Here is a 20,475-nt window from a genome sequence, read left to right as displayed (position 1 = left end):
TCAAGCCTCAACTCAAAAACATGTGGAACAGCCATACTAATCCATAAAATAACTCAATTTAATGTACCCACTGTTATTTCAGACCCGCAGGGGCGATTTGTGATGGTTTCAGGACTCCTATACCATAAGCCTGTGGTTCTGATAAATATTCATGCCCCGAACTGGGATGATGATAAGTTTATTAGCAAAATATCATTAATTCCAGATATGAATTCAAAACAGCTGATTTTTGGTAGAGACTTTAACTGTGTGATGAACGTAGCACTTGACCGCTCCAGTTGTAAACCTACAAATCTCTCCAAAAAAGCCAAATTATTATCCATTTTTATGGCCCAAATAGGATGTGTTGACCCCTGGCGGTTTTTATTTCCACAACGTAAATCATTTTCCTTTTTCTTTAATGTACATCACTCATATAGTAGAATAGACTATTTTTTCATTGACCAGAATCTCCTCCCCTTAGTCAAGAAAACTGAATATTTAACCATTGTTGAGTCAGATCATGCTCCTGTACTTTTAGATCTTGTGTTTCATTTTTACCAATCAGAACATCCACCTTGGAAATTAGACAGGACTCTCCTGGCAGATAAGGGTTTCTGTGAAACGATATAAAAAAAAATAGATGACTTTCTCATTTTCAACCAGAAAGATAATGTTTCACCTTCCCTCTTGTGGGAAGCATTAAAGGCTGTAATCAGGGTAGAAATCATCTCATATTCATCTAGAAAAAACAAAATGAATCGAATTAGGCAAGAGGAACTAACTAAACTTAGTGATGTGACGTTCTGTATCGAGGCTTCGAAGCTTGTGTCGAGTAATTGAGGGAGCGTTTCCGCGATGCGCGTATCGAGGCTTGCTTCATTTATGGGAGGAGCTGAAAATGATGACGTCCAAAGCCTCGCTGCCCGGCTGTACCACGTGACTGGTTCATGAAGTGGTTCGAACTTTGCCACGAGATATGACAGCGATATAAACCCCTCAGACTTCATTCAAAATGTGGGTGTTTGATGGAGAGTTGTGGTTAGTGAGAGTTTGGAGACAGTTTGGAGGTTTATGAGAGTGAGGAGAGAAAGTCAGGAGAGAATGGAGCCAGCTAAGAAGAGGAGGATGTCCTCCCCTGTGTGGGAACATTTTGATCTTATTCCTCCCAACAAGGTATGTAAATTTCTACAGAAGATGTATTTTCATAATACTGATGGTGCAATGCATGCAGGGAATAGTGTACAGACAGTTACTCAAGATGGATTGTAAGACAGCGCTGATACTTTTGACTGTCTGCTGTGCAGGTAAAGCTTTTACCAAAAAAAATTATTTGCAGTAATGTATATTCTGTTTAAATTCTCTCTCTTTATTTCTATTGACAGGTGTTGATGGTCAGACTCTAACAGAGTCTGAACCAGCAGTTAAAAGTCCTGGAGAGTCACACAGGCTGACCTGTACAGCCTCTGGATTCACGTTCAGCAGCTACTATATGGTCTGGGTCAGACAGGCTTCTGGAAAAGGACTGGAGTGGATTGCTTTCATTTACTCTGATAGTGGAGCATTCTACTCTGATTCAGTCAGAGGTCGGTTCACCATCTCCAGAGACAACAGCAGACAGCAGCTGTATCTGCAGATGAACAGTCTGAAGCCGGAAGATTCTGCTGGTTATTATTGTGCTCGAGACTCAATGTGACTGGAGCATGTTTAGCAGCTGTACAAAATCCTACATCTGTCAGGAGAAATAAGAATAAACAAGTTTTAGAGGAAAATACCAATAGAAACTCCACTAACTGCATGTCTTTGGATTGTGGAAGGAAGCTCGAACACGCAAAGAGAACATGATGAAAGAGAAAATTTATGCCAACCGACGTATCAATATTTAACCTAAGGATTGTGCAGCCTGGACAGCCTTTGACCATGACCTTTCAGGTCCCTTGTTATTCTTTAATTGAGAGCAGCTTTGCAACAGGTCGGCTCAGATAGGAAAATCAATGTACTAGGAAATTCTTTTCACTTACCCTTACACACACATAGAAAAATAAAAATTAACTAAATAAATGAATGACTAAAAAAACTGTGTGTGTTTATAAAAAAATAAACACACAAATGAAAAGCAGTCTCACACAGCCTTTACAATGTGATTGTTAAAATCACTGTCTAGATTAAATAGAAATAACCATGTTTTAAAATTCTCAAAACTCAAAACTCTTGTGGCAGCTCTGATCAGGACACTAGAGGGCAGTCAGTGTTAAGTCTCTGTCTTTAGGTTGTGGTCACAGGGTGCTTTCTTTTCTTTCTTTCTTTTAATAGACTGAATAAGCTGATCTTTTTCCAACTCAAAACACTGAAGGACTTGGATTGTTTATCAGTCAAAATAAAATGTATTTTCAGGATACTCATATTAACAGATGTTACTGTTGCAACAGTTGAAACAAAGAATGCTACTCTATACTAATGCTAGCTAGTGCATCCACCTGTAAACTTAATCATCGGGTTAAATGTGCAACATGTCTTCCTGTAGCCTGTCCTCTCGAGCAAGTGAGTTTGGATTTAGAAAAACAGATCTTATTTGTCTCTTTTTTCACTCTCAGCTTAAACTCTGAGAATCTTAAAATTCTCTCTGTTGAGGTCAGGAAAGCGATTCCGCTCCCTGAAGACCAACACAGAGAGACTGAGGAGGAGCTTCTTCCCGCAGGCGATACGGTCTCTCAATCACACCACCACACAGTACTGACTCACACATATAGTTCTTACACACACACTTGGACATTCTGCACATTGTTATCACTTAAATCACTTTAAGCATATTTGCACTGCACAAGACATAATGTGGATTGCACAACACTGGTCACTATATTCTTCATTTCCAGTTAATACTTGTACAGCTGCTGTTATTGTGTGTGTGTATATATATATATATTTATTTATTTATTTATATTTCTTCATACATTCTTATATAGTTCTATACTATGGATTGTGTATTTTGTTGTACAGTTATTTTATTTTCAACTTTAATTTATATATTTTATCTTATTCTTTCCCAGTTAAATTTACCCTTCATTCTAATTTGTGTTGTACAGTTATTTCATTTTTAACCTTAATTTTTTATATTTTATTCCTTCCTAGTTAAATTTACACTTTAATTTTTCATATTTATTTCCTATCTTATTCATAGCCCTTTCCTTTTTTTTTCTTTAGGTCACGAGCAGTTGTCTAAGCATTTCACTGCATATCGTACTGTGTATGACTGTGTACGTGACAAATAAAAATTTGAATTTGAATTTGAAACTCTGTCTATTATAGCTAGTGGTTACTATAGCAGGAGAAACAGTCATGATGTTGAATATTTAAGAGCCTGAAACATCTGAAGTACAAAGACTAGCTCCAGTTAAACTGTGCCAAACTGATCAGAAACTAACTTCAACAGGGCCGAGAAAATAAAGTTTCCAATTGTAGTGGATTAAAGTAAAAACATCCTCAAAACATTATTTATCATAAAACATTTTGTTTACCCAAAAACATACTAATTACATATGATTTAAGACACATTTCTAAAGTACATTTAATATATGGACGTATCAGAAGACAAATAAGAACATTGCTGTGTGGTATGTTTGAAAATTTAAAAAAAAAAGAAATTGCAAATAAAAGTTACTAAAAATGGCCCCTGGGTTTGGAATTTTTCTGGGATTTTGATGTATCCTTTTGGATTTATGTGCTTTATGTCCAAGCCTTATATTTAGTCCTCTGATTATGCTTTTGTTGCTCAATGATACTAAATTTGTTTTCTTTGCTTCTAGTCCTTGTTTCCTGAGTCTGAGTTCTGCATGTGGGCCTGACTCCTGCCTGCTACGCAGCAAGCCTTCACAGTCAGTAGTCAGTGATGTTTTAATTACAGACTGTGTGTGTTGAGAAACCCCAAAACACCTTTTTATGAATCTCATCAGCAGGATATTGAGGCACAGAAAGAGAGCGACATTTTGTTAATTACCTTGGTGACTGTCCACAGATACTGCTGCGGAGCTTGAAGTCAACATTTAAAAAAAAAAAAAACATCTAACATAAAGTTAAAGCTAGACAAAACAGCAGTGGAATCAATGAAATAAAAGAAATATTCATCAGTTCTCCCTCTACTGAGAACAAATATATTTCAGTGCTGTGACAAAACTTACTGCCTTTAGGTAACAATTCGTTAAATATACAGAGCATTGAAAGACAAAAACTAGCTGTAATCAAAAGTTGAAAGAAAAAAACATCAAATGATTTATAATGAGGGCCTTTTGACACCTTTTAAACCCCTGAGATTTGAATTTAAACACAGAATTTGAATGTAACAGGAGGAGCTTGATGTAAACAAATTATCAATGATCTTTTACATGATCATATTTAAAGGCGTGAAAACATACCTGAGTCACTGTCAACATGGCTTACAGAAAGTTAACACTCCTGTGGGTTGTTCTCTTTGTTTCAAGTTGCGTTAAAGGTCAGAGCATAACAGAGTCTGAACCAGCTGTCAAAAGACCTGGAGAGTTACACAGACTCACATGTACAACATCTGGATTTAGCTTTAGTGGCTTAGTGTGGAACTGGATCAGGCAGGCTCCTGGAAAAGGGCTGGAGTGGATTGCTTTGGTACACACATCTAGTACTCCTATCTATTACTCCCAATCTGTCCAGGGTAGATTCACTATCTCCAGAGATGACTCCAGCAGTAAAGTCTATCTACAGATGAACAATTTGAAGACTGAGGACACAGCAGTTTATTACTGTGCCAAGAGAGACACAGTGAGAGACAGTAACAGAGCAGTCACACAAAAAATACTTCCTCTTTTTATTACAACTACATAGCATATCTGACTTTGTATGTATTACATCTGGTTATATCTGGTTTAATTAAGAGGTCTTATCATATTTTAATATTTATCACTAAGTACATTTATTGTTATATATGTGTTGCCTGGTATTACCCAAATCAATATAAAATAACCACTTGAAAACTTTGAAAGCAGGTTTCAGTCCATTACAAACAGGAATGTAATGTAAAGCTTATAAGGTGTTGATCCTACACTTAATGAAGATACAATTTCAACAGCGAAATCCATTTTGTCAAAATTACTTGCAATAAGTCTCAAAATCTTCAGTTAATATGGCTTGTGGTTTGAGCCCATGTGTGTTAATTTAAACGTGTATGCACAAAACACAGTACAGTACACACAATAGTTTTGCACTTCATATTATCAGAGCTGTAAATGGTTTTTCAGATGTTAAGGCATAATGTAATACTACATTTTCTTTAAATTTTGTAAATGTGTTTTTGATGAGAAATAGATGAAAATGTTACATTAGATAATTTCAGATTAATTTGAAATGAAAAGTATTTGAGTACTCCAGTGTTTGAGGTCCCCAACATATGCAAACATTTACATGTCTTCCACCTACTTATCTGGCTGCTTAGAGTCTGGAGAGAACAGTGGACTGACTAAGTTGAACATGATGGTCTGCAGCACAGTGCTACTTATTTTGACTGTCTGCTGTGCAGGTAAAACTCTTCACAAAAACTCTTTTCATGTACTTATGTTTGTTTATGTTGAAAATAATTTATTTCCTTAACTGCCTGTTTATTTCTATTGATAGGTCTTGATGGTCAGACTCTGGCAGAATCTGGACCAGTGGCTAAAAGGCCAGGAGAATCTCATAGACTGACCTGTACAGCCTCTGGATTCACATTCAGCAGCTATGAAATGAGCTGGATTAGACAGGTCACAGGAAAAGGGCTGGAGTGGATTGCTCAAATCTGGGAGGGCGGTAACAGAGGATTCTACTCTCAGTCAGTCCAATGCCGGTTTACAATCTCCAGAGACAACAACAGACAGCAGCTTTATCTGCAGATGAACAGTCTGAAGACTGAAGATTCTGCTGTTTACTATTGTGCTCGAGAGCCACAGTGACTGGAGGTGCTTGAAGAGTCATACAAAATCCTTCAGAATGCATGTTTGTGTTTGTGGACCGGCTCTACGTGGACGGACAGCTCTACCGCGACCCCGGCATCACACCGTGGTTATATTGACTGCACTCCAGATAAGAACCCGCTACACTCTTTTCTTATTCATTCACACTCTCTCCTTTAACATGCGTTTAACCTAGTAATATCAATATGATGTCATAGCAGATATAACACCGTCACCCTCCGTCATTGCTTTAATTGGAATGTTTCCGTTTCGTTTCTTTTTTTTTGGTGTTGCTCACAGTTCATGTGGTTTCTTTCTTTCTCTTGTCTTTCACTGCTGTGATCACCCACTTCCCCACTCACCTACAAACAACACCCTCTATTTCTCCATATTTTCACACCACGATCACGCAAACACATCAGCTCAACGGCAGCACATTCACAACAGCCTCACAGCACGCACAGACTTGCAGGACACATAAGCAAGCCACGCTTGTTCATATTAGTGAATATTCACACACATAGTCAGACTTATGGAGCCTCTCACCACACTTTTTTTCCTCTTTCTATTTACAAACAAGTGATGTTTCCACATTCTCTCCACCTGTCTAAACGAAACACCCAGCGTACATCATTAGACATACACACACAATTATGGGCATGCTGAGGTTTGTCACATGGAATGTAAATGGAGCTGGCTCCAGAGGAAAGAGGTTAAAGATATTTAACCAGCTTAAAAAACTACAGGCAGATGTTGTTTTATTACAAGAAACTCACAAACCTGTCACAGGTTTAAATGAACTTAAAACACCTGAGTTTCCTAACGTGTTTGCAGCCGGTTATAATTCTAGACAACGGGGAGTAGCAATTTTAATACATAAAAATGTTAATTTTACAGTACTCGATACAGTTATAGATCCAGAGGGTAGATTTCTAATTATTAAACTATCAATATTGAACAAAAAACTATGTATTGTAAGTATATATGGTCCAAATGTTGATGAACCCTCATTCTTCCACGGATTTTTTAGTGCACTCTCTGAACACCTTGATTGCACACTCATTCTTGGCGGTGACCTCAACCTTGGACTAAATGAAGACATGGATAGGTTCAACACAACAGGAACTCAGCGCAATTGGCAGTCCACAAATATAATCAATCAGTATATGAGCGACTTTGGTCTTTGCGATGCATGGCGCTCTCTTCACCCCACCAGTAAGGAATATACTTTTTTCTCGCATGTTCATCACTCTTACTCTCGTCTGGATTATTTTTTGGTCAGCAGCTCACTGCTGTGTGATATTTCAGACACTGAGATTCATCCTATAGCTGTCAGCGATCATGCTCCTGTATCTTTAACATTAATGCACAAGAATAACACTACGCCAAGAAAAAACTGGAGATTTAATATATCGCTACTTAAAGATGAAGACTTTATTAAATATTTTAAAAAGGAATGGACTTCATATTTAGACTTTAATGACACTCCCGGAATATCTGCTTCTGTTCTATGGGAAGCAGGGAAAGCTGTGATGAGAGGTAAAATAATTTCTTTCTCATCACACAAAAATAAAAAGAAGAAAACAAAAATATTCAGGAATTAGAAAAAACTATCAAATCACTAGAAGAAGCCTACGCGTGCAACCAAGATCAGGAAACACTGAACAAAATATGCAAAACAAAACTAGAATTAAATGAAATTATTAATAAAAAAACACAATTCCTTATACAAAGACTTCGCTTGCAGAATTTTGAACACAGTAACAAATCAGGTCGATTTCTAGCTAACCAGCTAAAAATAAATAAAGAAAAAACAACTATATGTGCTGCTAAAGATTTATCGGGGAACACAATATATGATCCTGGAAGAATAAACAACATTTTTAGGGATTTCTATGAAACTTTATACTCACCACAAATAAACCCATCTAAAAATGAAATTGATCTGTTTCTTGACAACGTAACTCTTCCAAAATTACTAGACAGTCAAGTAGGGTTGCAAAGGGGCGGAAAATTTCCGGTAAATTTCCAAAAAGTTTCCGGTAAATTTCCATGGTAAGTTAAGCTTGGGAATTTTGGAAATATTCCATACTGGAAACTTTCCATGGAAATAATGGGAATTATGGAAATTAATGGGAATTTAGGAGAACTAACTGGGAATATATTATTTCCAAGCATAAATATAAACAGAAATCATAAGAAAACCTCCATGCAAAATGTTTTCAACAGATATTTCAACAGATTTATTAGTAAGTACAGTAGAATAGAACGCGTTTCAATAACTTGTTTCATGGATGAATAAAAACAGAAATGTTGAGTTCAATATTACCATCCCCTAACCCCGCTCATTCAAAAATGCCCCCTGTCCAAAAATCTCCACAAAGTCCCATCCAAAAGGTTAAATGAAAAATGCCACTTATCCTCCAAAACGTCCCATTAAACATGCAAATCTTCCTTCAAGCAATCCTCTTTTCTCATTTTTGCTCAGTCAATAGACTCTTCCTGGACCTCATCATCATCCAACAACATGTCCACTTCCTCAGCATCCAACTCTGAGTCTTCCTCTTCAGTGTCACTTTCCAGCCTTGTTGAGGATGGCTCTGTGTCAGGCTCAAAGAGCCGTAGGTTTGCCCGAATGCCAACCAGCTTTTCCACTCTCACATTTGTGAGCCTGTTGCGAACCTTTGTGTGGGTGTTCCCAAACAGTGACCAGTTGCGCTCAGAGGCGGCTGATGATGGTGGGATTTGGAGGAGGATGGAGGCTACAGGTGCAAGGGCCTCAGATTCACATAGTCCCTTCCACCAGGTGGCTGCAGATATGTGCTGGCATGACTGCCATATTCCATCCCCTTTCCAAAGGCCTTGCTTTGCCAAACTGCCTAGAACTTTGCCTTTATCGAGACCCAGGTGGTCAGACATGGCTGTAATGACCGCATAGGCACCGTTGATCTCTTCCCCAGAAAGTATGCCCTTGTCATATTTGGGGTCCAGCATGTATGCTGCTGCATGCACTGGCTTCATGCAGAACTCCCTCCGCTGTTCCAATGACTTGACCACAGCCGTTTCCTCTGCTTTCAGTAGTAGGGAAGTGGGCAGAATTGTCTGGATTTCTTCTTTGAGTTCTGCAAAAAGGCACTGGACATCTGACAAGATGGCACCATCCCCCTCTATCTTTGCTATTGCTGCTGCAATAGGTTTGAGGATTTTCTGACTGCTAGATACTCTTTCCCAGAACACATCATCCAAGATGACCTTCTTGATGTCACTGTCGATGCCTACAGACTGGGATATGGCCATCTCTTGCAGAGACTCCTTTCCCTCCAGAAGGCTGTCAAACATGATAACAACACCACCCCATCGCGTTATGCTGGGAAGCTTCAGTGTAGTACTCTTGTTCTTTTCCTTTTGCTTTGACAGAAATGTAGCGGAAGTTACTTGTTTGCCTTTAACATATTTCAGAACTTGCTTCGCTCTCTTATTCAGAGTGTCCATTGTTTTTAGTGCCATTATGTCTTTTAGGAGAAGGTTTAGTGTATGGGCAGCACAGCCAATAGTAGTTACATGAGGGTAGGTCTCCTCCACATGTGCCCAGGCAACCTTCATGTTGGCTGCGTTGTCAGTGACCAGTGCAAAAACCTTATCTGGTCCAAGGTCATTGATGATCACTTTTAGCTCATCTGCAATGTATTGGCCTGTGTGTCTGTTTTCCTTTGTGTCTACACTCTTGTAGAACACAGGCTGAGGAGTGGTGATTATGTAGTTAATAATTCCTTGTCCCCTGATATTGGACCATCCATCAGAGATGACTGAAATACAGTCAGCTTGGTCAATGGTCTGTTTCACCTTTGCTTGAACTCGACTGAACTCTTCATCCAGTAGATGAGTAGACAATGCATGTCTGGTTGGGGGAATGTATGCTGGTCGGAGAACATTCAAAAATCTCTTCCAGTACACATTGGATGTCAGCATCAGGGGTGAGCCATAGATTGCACGAGCGAAACACTCATCTGCGTTTTTCTGGCTAGTGTCATCCATAAAATCAAAGAATCCTCTGATGCCAGAGGGACCAGGAGCTGATGAGTGGGTATCTGATTCTGATACAGCTGAAACAGATTCATTTTCCCCTTGAGTGGAACTCCTGGCTGCTGCATGTATTGGGTCTTGAAGAATTTTTTTGCACTTTGCAATGTGCTGCTGCATTTTTGTGGCATTCTTCACGTACGTTTTATCACAATACTTACACATATATACTAGGGGTGCAACGATATTCGTATCGATATTGAACCGTTCGATACAGTGCTTTCGGTTCGGTACGCATATGTATCGAACAATACAACACTTGTAATTTATTTTATCAATTTTCCTTCTGACGATGCTGTCTGTGTTGAGCGCTCAGTGAATCTGTGTTCGACTACTCCGCCTAGGCTGCACTGTCGAGCGCAGATCCACTGAGCGCTCAACACAGACAGCATAGTCAGAAGGAAGAGCGCAGGGCAAGCTAGCGAGACAAAAGTTAAGCTCTCCTTGCAACAGGCAAATTGAACCTCATTCAGATCTGGCGTTTGGAATTATTTTGGTTTTCATGTGACGTATGACCCTGAAGGTAAGCGAGTCATGGACTAAAGTAAAACAGTATGTTGGATGTGCCATGCAATGCTCAATTACATTGGTGTGAACTAGTGTGTTAGCGCAGTTAGCTCGTTAACGTGTTGGCCGTCTAGCCCCATGCACGGAGCGATCGGCGGTAGCTCGTTAACGGAGATTTGCCGTGTTGTGGCGTTAAGGTCATTTCAACGAGATTAACCTGAAAGCACTAGTGGGAACACAACGAATATGACTGCACATTTACACCGACATCATCCTAGTGCAAAGACAAGTGGAAGCAGACAAAAAAAAGCAAGCATGCTACTAACTTTAGCCGAGTCATTTAGACAGCTGTTAGCACATGATTCTCCTTATATGTTTAATATGCTGCTGAGAATATAGCCCAGAAGAAGCGGATAGTATAGCTTTTATTTTGGAAAGAGCCATTTCTCTGTAATAAACTCTCTTTTCCAAAGATGAGTGATTCCTCAATCAGATACAGGGCTTGCAATATCGCTAGCCCGACGTCCCGGAGCTAGCGATTTTTTCAGTCGGGCTACCAAAATCTATCTCTGCCCTGCCCGTCGGGCTATTGTAGGAAAAATATATGTCAATGCTTTTGCATTCTTTCAGAAATGTAGCTGGGTAATTATGTCATTGGCATCGGTGAGCCACTGTCAATATGTGACATATTGAAATCGCGTTTGAATTTGCGCTTGTTTTTTTGCTTTCACTTTGCAATCGTGCGAACTGTGTATAGAGAGCGACAGCACTGATCTGTGAGTGATGATAATTTGTGCACCAATTCCTCTGACATCGTCTTATTAATCGTTAGCTTACTACGCAAACATGATAAGTGAAATCTCCCGCAGCTTAAACATGTGAGAGGTTGATCGCGCAGAGAATCGCTGAGCTTATGTGAGTGCATGTGTAAAAGCATTTCAGTTCTGCTGAGCCAAATAAGACAGGTCAGGGTGAAGAAGTGACAGCCAAAGAAAAGCTTACCACAAAACGGAGAAGTTATGACAAATCAACCATGGTGACATATTCTGGGCAGATAGCACCCACTCCACTGGTTACTCCACTATAAGGCAAAAAGAAAGTGCAGCTTTATGGTTTATATGGACAAAAGAATTTCTGTGGCTGCAATATGATGAGCTATATAACCAGGGCTGCACATAAGTGGTCCACAGGTGCGCATTCGCTGTCAAAATAAAAAACACGCACAAGGGTTAGGGTTAAATTTAAAAACTGTACTTTTGAGTTAAAATATATATTTATAATTTTAATAAATGACAAATTAAAAATGCATGAACATTTTTTTTGTATCGAAAAAATATCGAACCGTGACACAAAAGTATCGAACCGTGAATTTTGTGTATCGTTGCACCCCTAATATATACAGATTTCCCTTGTACATTAGCTGGTGTAAAATGTCTCCACACATCAGATAGCACACATGGCATTTTTCTGTAAAATAAAACAAGAGCTTGTAAAAATGCTAATGCAATGCAAGAGATCGTAATAATACAATTGCAATATGATAATAAACAGATATAAATAGTAAGGCTAGCTAAACAACTGGAATGATCTTCAAAACAAAACAGCCAAATGAGGAAGCTAGCATTTTCTTTATGTTATACTAGCTATGGCTTATTTAGCATCTAACAGATGCTAGCATTTTATTTAGCATCTAATAGATGCTAGCATTTTATTTAGCATCTTATCAAATTGCTATCTACCAGATTAATACATTTTATGTGATATTCACAATTTAAACATTTAATAAATATATTTTCCCATAATATCATCAAAACTTACCTCACTTGTTAAGTCCACAGGCTCAAATGTGTGCCTTCAATACACTTTGTCCTTCAGGCTCAAAAGTGTGGTCCATGTGTACATGTGATGGAGGCATGCACAGTGCCAGTGGTCTCAATAGCCATGCAGCAAGCATGTGCTCTGTACACATGATTAAGGAATGGCATGGATATTCAAGTGTATTTGAATTGCATTTGTTTGTTTTTGTCAATATTATGCTAAAATATACTTTGCTCAACTATATTTAAGTTCCCTAAGAAGAGCCAACCTTCAATTTTGAAAATTCCCAGTTTATTCCCATAAATTCCCGTTAATTCCCGTTAATTCCCATGGAAAGTTTCCATCTTTGAAAATTCCGGGAATTTTGCAACCCTACAGTCAAGCAATGGAACTGGATTCGCCACTGACGCCAAGTGAACTCCAGGAAGCCCTGATAAGTATGCCCAATAATAAGGCTCCAGGTCCAGATGGCTTCCCTGCAGAATTCTACAAAGAATTCTGGACAATTTTGGCACCAGTATTCCACGGCATGTTGCAGGAAATCGAGGAAAATGGCAGACTACCACCAAATATGAATTCTGCCAACATTAGTCTCCTGCTAAAACCAGGCAAAGACCCTTTATTTCCCTCAAGCTATCGTCCAATTTCTCTTTTAAATGTAGACCTCAAAATAATCTGCAAAGCTCTCTCAAAGAGATTAGAGAAAATGACCCCCCTCTTAATTCATCCTGACCAAACTGGTTTCATAAAAGGTCGGCACTCCTCAACAAACACTCGTAGATTACTTAATTTAATAGACTACTCATACGATAAAAACATCGAAACCACAATATTATCTCTAGATGCAGAAAAAGCATTTGACAGAGTTAACTGGAAATTTTTATTCGCAACTTTACACAAATTTGGTTTTGGAAACTCTTTCATAAACTGGATAAGAATATTATACAATTCCCCAACAGCTCGTATCAGAACAAATGACCAGACATCCTCCAGCTTCTGTTTCCTGAGGGGCACCAGACAGGGATGCCCACTCTCCCCTTCACTTTTTGCAATTTTTATCGAACCTCTAGCAGCAGCATTTAGACAGGCTACAACAATTAAGGGCATAAAATGTAAGAACATAGAACATAAAATCAGTCTCTATGCGGATGATGTGTTGCTTTTTCTGCAAAACACACAAACCAACCTCTCTGAGGTAATTACTTTAATAAACTGTTTTTCAAGAGTTTCAGATTATTCAATTAACTGGCCAAAATCTACAGTTCTCCCCATTAACTGCTCCTTCCATAATTCTTCCTCTGCCCCACTGCAATCCGGAAATATTAAATATTTAGGTATTAATGTCTCTCCTAAGCTTTCAGACTTAACTAAATTAAACCACATCCCACTTCTAAAGAAAGTAGAAGGCGATCTGACTAGATGGAAATCTTTACCCATATCACTCATGGGAAGGGTCGCCACTATAAAAATGATGATCTTGCCAAAAATAAATTACTTATTTTTGATGATCCCTAACAAACCATCACAAGATTGGTTCAGATCTCTGGATTCATATATTTCCAAATTCCTTTGGAAAGATAAACCCCCGCGTATCAGCTTAAAAACGCTACAAAGAACCAAGGATAGAGGAGGATTAGATCTGCCTAATTTTTACCAATACTTCTTAGCCAATCAGTTCATCTCAGAATGGTTAAAACATACCTTCTTAGTTGAACCCTGGCTAGATGTTGAACAGGCACTATGCAAGGATCTAGAGATTTCAGACCTACCATTTATTAGCTCAAACATCAAAAGACATGAATGCTTTAAAAGTATCAACATCAGCTTTTCTCTGACAGCATGGTGGGAGTTTCTAAAAATAACGGAGTCTTCATTAATCCCATGCAAACGTACACCTATCTGGAATAACCCTGACATATTACAAAACAATAATGTGATTAATTTCCCAGAATGGAGTTGTAAAGGAATTAAATACTTAGAACATATATTAGAGGGAACAGAATTTATTCCATTTGACAGACTAGTTGCACAATATGGGATCAACAAGACAAGATTTTTAGAATATCAACAAATTAAATCCATAGTAAAAAAGAAATTTAACCTCAGTCAAGTTGAATTACAAACACCACTAAGTGCGGCACATTTTCTTACTCTTAAATCCCCCAAATTATTATCTAAAATATACAGAACACTTTCTAAATTAGATGAATCAATATCCCTTCCTATTGCAAAGTGGGAAGCAGATTTATCAGTCAGCTTAGACCAAAACTTCTGGTCTCAGATTTGCTTAAAAACCTTTAAATTAATTAAAAATCCCAGTCTGCAATTAATACAATACAAAATACTACATAGAGTGCACTATACAGGTCATCGGATGTTCAAGATGGGCTTTACATCTTCCAACAACTGCTCACACTGTCAAGGCAATACACCAGACAATTACATCCACGCTCTTTGGTTCTGTCCACCAGTGCAAAAGTTTTGGCGCGAGATATGTGAAGATTTATCAAAGTGTCTGAAATGTAACATTCCAACTTCCCCCTTAGTGTGTTTGTTGGGCAGCTTAGATAATGTCACTTCAGAAAAGAATATCGCCCATATGGTTTTCACTGCCCTATGCATAGCCAAGAAAACAGTCCTCATGAACTGGAAAAATAAAAATAATCTTAATTCTAACCAATATAGAAATTATCTATTAGATTACATTAGTCTTGATACAGCCTCTGCCACCACATCAGATCAATTGCTCTGGGCTCCTTTTATCAGCTCCATCACCTAGTGGGGGTGGGGGGTCATAGTTTGGTCCCGCCTTCACTGTTGTGATTGGTGTGGGGGTAGGGACAGGCTTAGGGCGTCGGGGGGTTCCCCGGAGGCATCTTTCTTGGGGGGCTCAACCCGGGGTAGCGGTCATGTCCGGTTGGGGGCTCTGTTGGCTCTCAGGTGACTGTTTCCTCGCGGCTGCGTGCAGCGGGGCTAGGGGAGGGTCTGTGCTGACGGACGTGGGTTACTGACCTGGTAGCCTGGCTGCCCCTGGGTGGGTCCGGGATGGGCGTGAGGTTCTGGGGGCGCTCCGTCTCTGAGCTGGGGCCCGGGCCGGGTCTCGGGGGCTTGGGTCCAGGTTGGTGTGTTGCCGGGGTTGTGGGCGGGTGGGTGCATGGGGGCCCAGCCCTGGAGCAGGGTGCCGCCGGTGTGTCGAGCCACCTGGGGGGCTCTTCAACTGGTGGGGGAGATGGTCACATCTGCAGGAGCTTTCCTCTCTTCAGGGACTCTCTCTGCAGGAGGGGGAGATACAGGAGAGGTGGAGGAAGATCTCAGCCTGGGCGTTTACTGTCTTATGTAGTCTGGAAGATGAGTGGATGGTGGGGTGGGTGCAGTTTTCTCTGTGGTGGGGTTGGGTGAACTGTCCCGGGCTCTGTGGGGCCGGGAGGCGCTGCTGCACTGGGCCCCGGTCTGGATGGGCCTGGGCCCCCTTTCCCTGGCGGGTCGCGGAGTGTGGGAGTGCCTACTGGGGTCAGCGGGGGAGCTGGCCCCAAGGAAGGGTTACCTGCCCCTCCCTTCCTTCCCTCCCCATCTCCAGCTGCCTCCCTCTTCCCGCTCCACCACAACCACCCTGCGCAGGGCCTTGGAGTAGGGGTATGTCACCAGGGTGCAGAGGAGGCTACCCCCCCCCCCCCCGTCCCCTTCCGGCTGCCTCTGCCTCAATTTTATCCCACAACTTAGACATTCACATTATTCACACTCTCATTACACATAGATATAGGATCTTGGGGGTGGGCACAATCACGGAGTCCATATTACCATCAGGGTGTACACCTCACCCCTGGCGTCGTTGCCCACCTCTCAATTTTAAATACACTTAGACATTGAGGGCTATCAGGAGGGACTATGCGCTTACCTGCTGCTCCTTGGCAGGTAGCTCCATGCTCTCCTGGGTTTTAATTGCACCTTAGAACACACATGCATCAACACTACAATGAGCGGGTGGAGGGAGGTTTGGAGTCTTCTCCCACCCCCATTCTCTGCGGCCTGCTGGAGCGGGAGGGCTAGGAGGAGTTGGCCGTCCGACTGCGGTCTGGAGTGTGGGGCCTCCCTGCTGCTACGGAGTCGGGGTGGTCTGCCTCTCCCCACCGCAGGGAAAAGGGTAACACCACCTGGGTCTGGGTGCGGTTCCCCCCTCCAGGGGCAAGGGCACCTAGACCCGGTTTGTAGAGTACGCTTGGGGAGTGTGATCGTGTGTACAGCGTCTCTTTATGTCTGTCTCCACGTTGGTTGAGTGTGGAGTGAGTGCATATGAGAGCATGAGGGGGGGAATGGATGTTTGTGTCTGTGTGTGCCTGTATGTCTGTGTCTATATGTCAGGTTGGGTATCAGACACCACCTCTCTGGGGACACCTCAGCCCCTCCAAGGTTTGGAGGCCTATCTCCACCCACCACCACTTCCCCTGCCGGTGGCGGACTCCCTCAGGTATCGGTGCGTTGGTGGTTCTTTGTGTCTGGGGGTGGGCGTCCAGGTACACACCGGCTCACTCCTTGGTGGCCGCTTATCGGGGCCTGGAACCTGGGGCTCGCTCGGTCCACTTCGGAGGTGGGCTGCCCCTGGCCTCTCGGCCTGGGGCTCGGTCACTCAGGCACAGCTGGCTGCCGGCGGAGCTCACGGGCGCGTCACTGCAACTCCCCCTGGCTTCTGCTCCGCGGCTGCTGGGTGAACCCTCATCTGGGACTCTCCTCAGCTCTTACTGGGACAGTGGCGCGGCTGCCCCTCTGTTGGTCTTCCATGGTCTCTTGTGTTCTGGGGGCCTCTGGATGTCTGGAGTTTTGATCTCCTCCATACCTGCTTCATACCCTGGAGGACGGGGCTGTGGCCCCCCCACACTCCCTAGCAGATCGTTACATGGAGAAACCTTTGGAATGCAAGCATGCTGATCCACACAGGTATGCACACAGGTGTTCACTGCTCGTAGACTTAAATTACACCTTTCTTGGCTACTACTTCGAAGCACATCTGTCCTGCGTGCTGCACAACAACATTGAATATTTAGTATTTACTGCTGTTTACACTTAGCTAGATTAATGCGATGGTGTTGTGTTTAGTATGTTGCTTTGTTTTTTTTGTTTTTTTGCTTGTTTTCTATTCTTCTCTCAACAGGTGATCCAGGAGATTTTTATTTTTTTTCTCCCCCCCTTTCTCACTGTCCCTCTCCCCTTCTGTTTTTCCTTTCCTTCCTCTTTCTTTCTCCCTTTCCTATCCCTCACTCATGTCTGTCCCGTCTGTAACATCTGAAAATAAAATATAATAAATAATAAAAACAAAGATCGACCAAATGGACCAATACGGCAATGATCCATTTGGCAAAGTAAATCCATTGGGTATCCTTGTTGGCCTTCAGACAACAATTCTGATGGCTAAAGAACCAAATGGGACAGGCAAAGAAAAAAAAAAAAAAAAAAAAAAAAAAAGAATGCATGTTTGTAAAACAAAACAAAAAAAAAAATTCTTACTAAGCAGACAACGACTTTATACCAATGTGTTTACCAAAATCATGGTCTATGTATCACTAACAGAAATAATCACATTTTAGTATTTTGAATGAAAATTGTTCTGCTTCTCCTCATTTCATTATTAGTAACAAATCTGTCTTTTCAGAAAACAGTTAGTTCAGTGATGACTGCACCTTCTTATATAAATTAAGTTGTATTTCTCAATTTTAAGAAGAAACAACAAAGTAGAAACGCTTGCATTGCTCAAGTTTTATTTATCTCGTACTTTTTATGCAGCAACTTCATCCTGTACTCTTCTTGTTCTAATGCAAATTTACATTTTACTAACCCACGCAACCTTTGAACAAGTTGTCGCCATCGCAAACCTACTTCATTGTGGGTATTATTTCAAGGGAGGAGGAAGAGATGAAGACAAACTGAGCTTTGCATATTTGATTATTAACTGTCAGCTAAACTTTGTTAAACTTTGAGTTACTTGTGATCAGTTTCTGACTTCCTTGGATCCCAAAAGACAGTATCTTGAGAAGCTCACACTCACAGACTCACATGGGATTAAATTATTCCAAAATTTGAAAAAAATCAAATAAAAAAATGTTTATTCTATGAGAGCACCAATGCAACAGGTGGGGTCGGAAAGTGTGAAGGGAAAGCATTGAACTAGTCTCATCACTCACACACATCATTGTGCCAAGCACAATGATGATTTTTCAACAACAAATTTTATCCTTTTTCTTTGCATTAAGCTGTGGATTTAAATTTTCAGAAGAAATCAAACATGAAAAACAACAATGAGCTCTTAGCTTAGTCCTGCACTCTGTTATGGAAATTTTAACAATAACCTGCAAAATACCCAGTGAGCTTGATTTGAAGTGTGTTTAATAAACAGATTGCAATGTGGAGAGAGCATCCCAGTGAAACACCAGGACCATCTCTGAATTGTGGCCACCGCCCTTACATCTTATATACAGACACACAGACAAAGAACATTCCTCAAACTCTTACACGTTGGCCCCTCTCACGGGGGGGCTATACCTCCTCCCTCACAGAGAGAATTATGACCTTGTTTTCTGCTTAGCCATCACCTAAGGATTTACATCCCTGATAAGAAGAAGGAGCCTCAATATCTGTTTAACGTCTCCCATTACAATGGCCTCACTGTGTTAACTTTCCACATGCATATAAAGTAGTGGCAGGAGTGCTCTTACTATAGTAAAGTGAGAAAGTAATATTACTATAACTAATGTGATATGATTAAATATGTGATTAATACATGAGAAAAGAAATCTGCCACCACAACTCTTATTCTACTAGTACAAATTCAAATATCGACAACTCCAACCAATTACAAAAGTTGCCACTATCAGAGATGTGCGAGCTGTCCTTGTCTTGTGTGTTTTTCTTTTTTTTTCAAATCTATTACATCGAAGTGCTTCTTACAGTCGGATCACACAATTCCAAGGGGAAAAAAATGAAAGCAGGTTTTGTTTCAACACTTTTTTTTCTTTTCTTTTTTTTAATGGTATGGTATTTTTTATGGTATTAAACAATTGAATACAATATATTGCACAATTATATACAATAATATAATACAGTTCAAGTTGTAACATTATGCATTTATAACTGAAGCTGATCAAAATGTAAAAAAAAATGTAAAGGATATGCAAATAATAGTATCTTAAAGGAGTGTGATAAATGTGTCAGTAAGAGATAGCCAAGCTCACATCATTTCAGTTTATACTGCAGTCATGTTAGCTCTGATACTGCTACTGGCTGCTGGATCATGTGAGGGGATTTTAGAGGATTGAAATTTAAAAAAAAACATTCAAAATGAAGAATAATCAGATAAATAATGGTTTTACTGTTGATTTCTGTTTCCACAGGTGTGTACAGTATTGATCTCATCCAGCCAGACTCAAGGATGGTGCAGCCTGGACTGTCTTTGACCATCACCTGTCAGGTCTCTGGTTATTCTTTAACTGATGACAGCTATGCAACAGGTTGGATCAGACAGCGTGAAGGGAAAGCAATGGATTGGATTTTTCATCAGTGGGGTGCTGGTGGTCTTCGGCAAAATGATGCTTTAAAGGACAAGTTCAGCTACAGCAGAGACACTTCTGCCAGAACAGTGACAATAACAGGACAGAATATGCAGACCGAGGACACAGCTGTTTATTACTGTGTAAGATACCGCACAGTGGTACAAAACATTGACAGACCTGTGCGAAAACTCGGACACCTGCAAAACAAAAATGATGGAAATATAAAAATGAACAATTTCATGCTCACTTCTCGCCTGAAAAAAAAAAATCCATTAAGAAAATAAATGCATTTTCATAACACTAAAGCTATGTCTTTATGTGTGAGAAACACCAACCCATGTCAGAGTTTAAAATAGATCACAATAAATAGTTAAACATAAAACACAGCAATTAAAATTTATTAAAGAAAAAAAAATCTAAGGTTGCCAGTTCAGCTAATGGAGTAAACAGGTGATTTGACCGTGTGTCTTCATGAACTCTCCCTGCTTTCCTGTCTGCTGTCCCTCTAAAAAAAGGCATCAATAATATTATTTTAAAAATTACAAATACACATCTAATTGGTAACATTAAAACCTTGAGATATCTTTTTTAAAACAAATTTA

The 20,475-nt window shown here is 40.4% G+C and overlaps 1 protein-coding gene across 1 annotated transcript in view; it reads left to right on the top strand.

Annotated features, from left to right (window-relative positions):
* The first annotated feature begins 1,240 nt into the window (after window positions 1-1,240).
* The window catches only part of LOC113020942 (immunoglobulin mu heavy chain-like), a 140,167-nt gene continuing 120,932 nt past the window's right edge, over window positions 1,241-20,475 (top strand). Inside the window, exons 1-2 of the mRNA XM_026165297.1 lie at window positions 1,241-1,286; window positions 1,365-1,671. Coding sequence (XP_026021082.1) covers window positions 1,241-1,286; window positions 1,365-1,671 — 353 coding nt within the window. The remainder of the gene's footprint in view (window positions 1,287-1,364; window positions 1,672-20,475) is intronic.

Source organism: Astatotilapia calliptera, chromosome 4 (genome assembly GCF_900246225.1).
Source record: "Astatotilapia calliptera chromosome 4, fAstCal1.2, whole genome shotgun sequence".
NCBI classification, from domain to species: Eukaryota; Metazoa; Chordata; class Actinopteri; order Cichliformes; family Cichlidae; genus Astatotilapia; species Astatotilapia calliptera.
The sequence above is the reverse complement of the archived record's forward strand: the minus strand, read 5'-3'. Positions and strand labels throughout refer to the sequence as shown.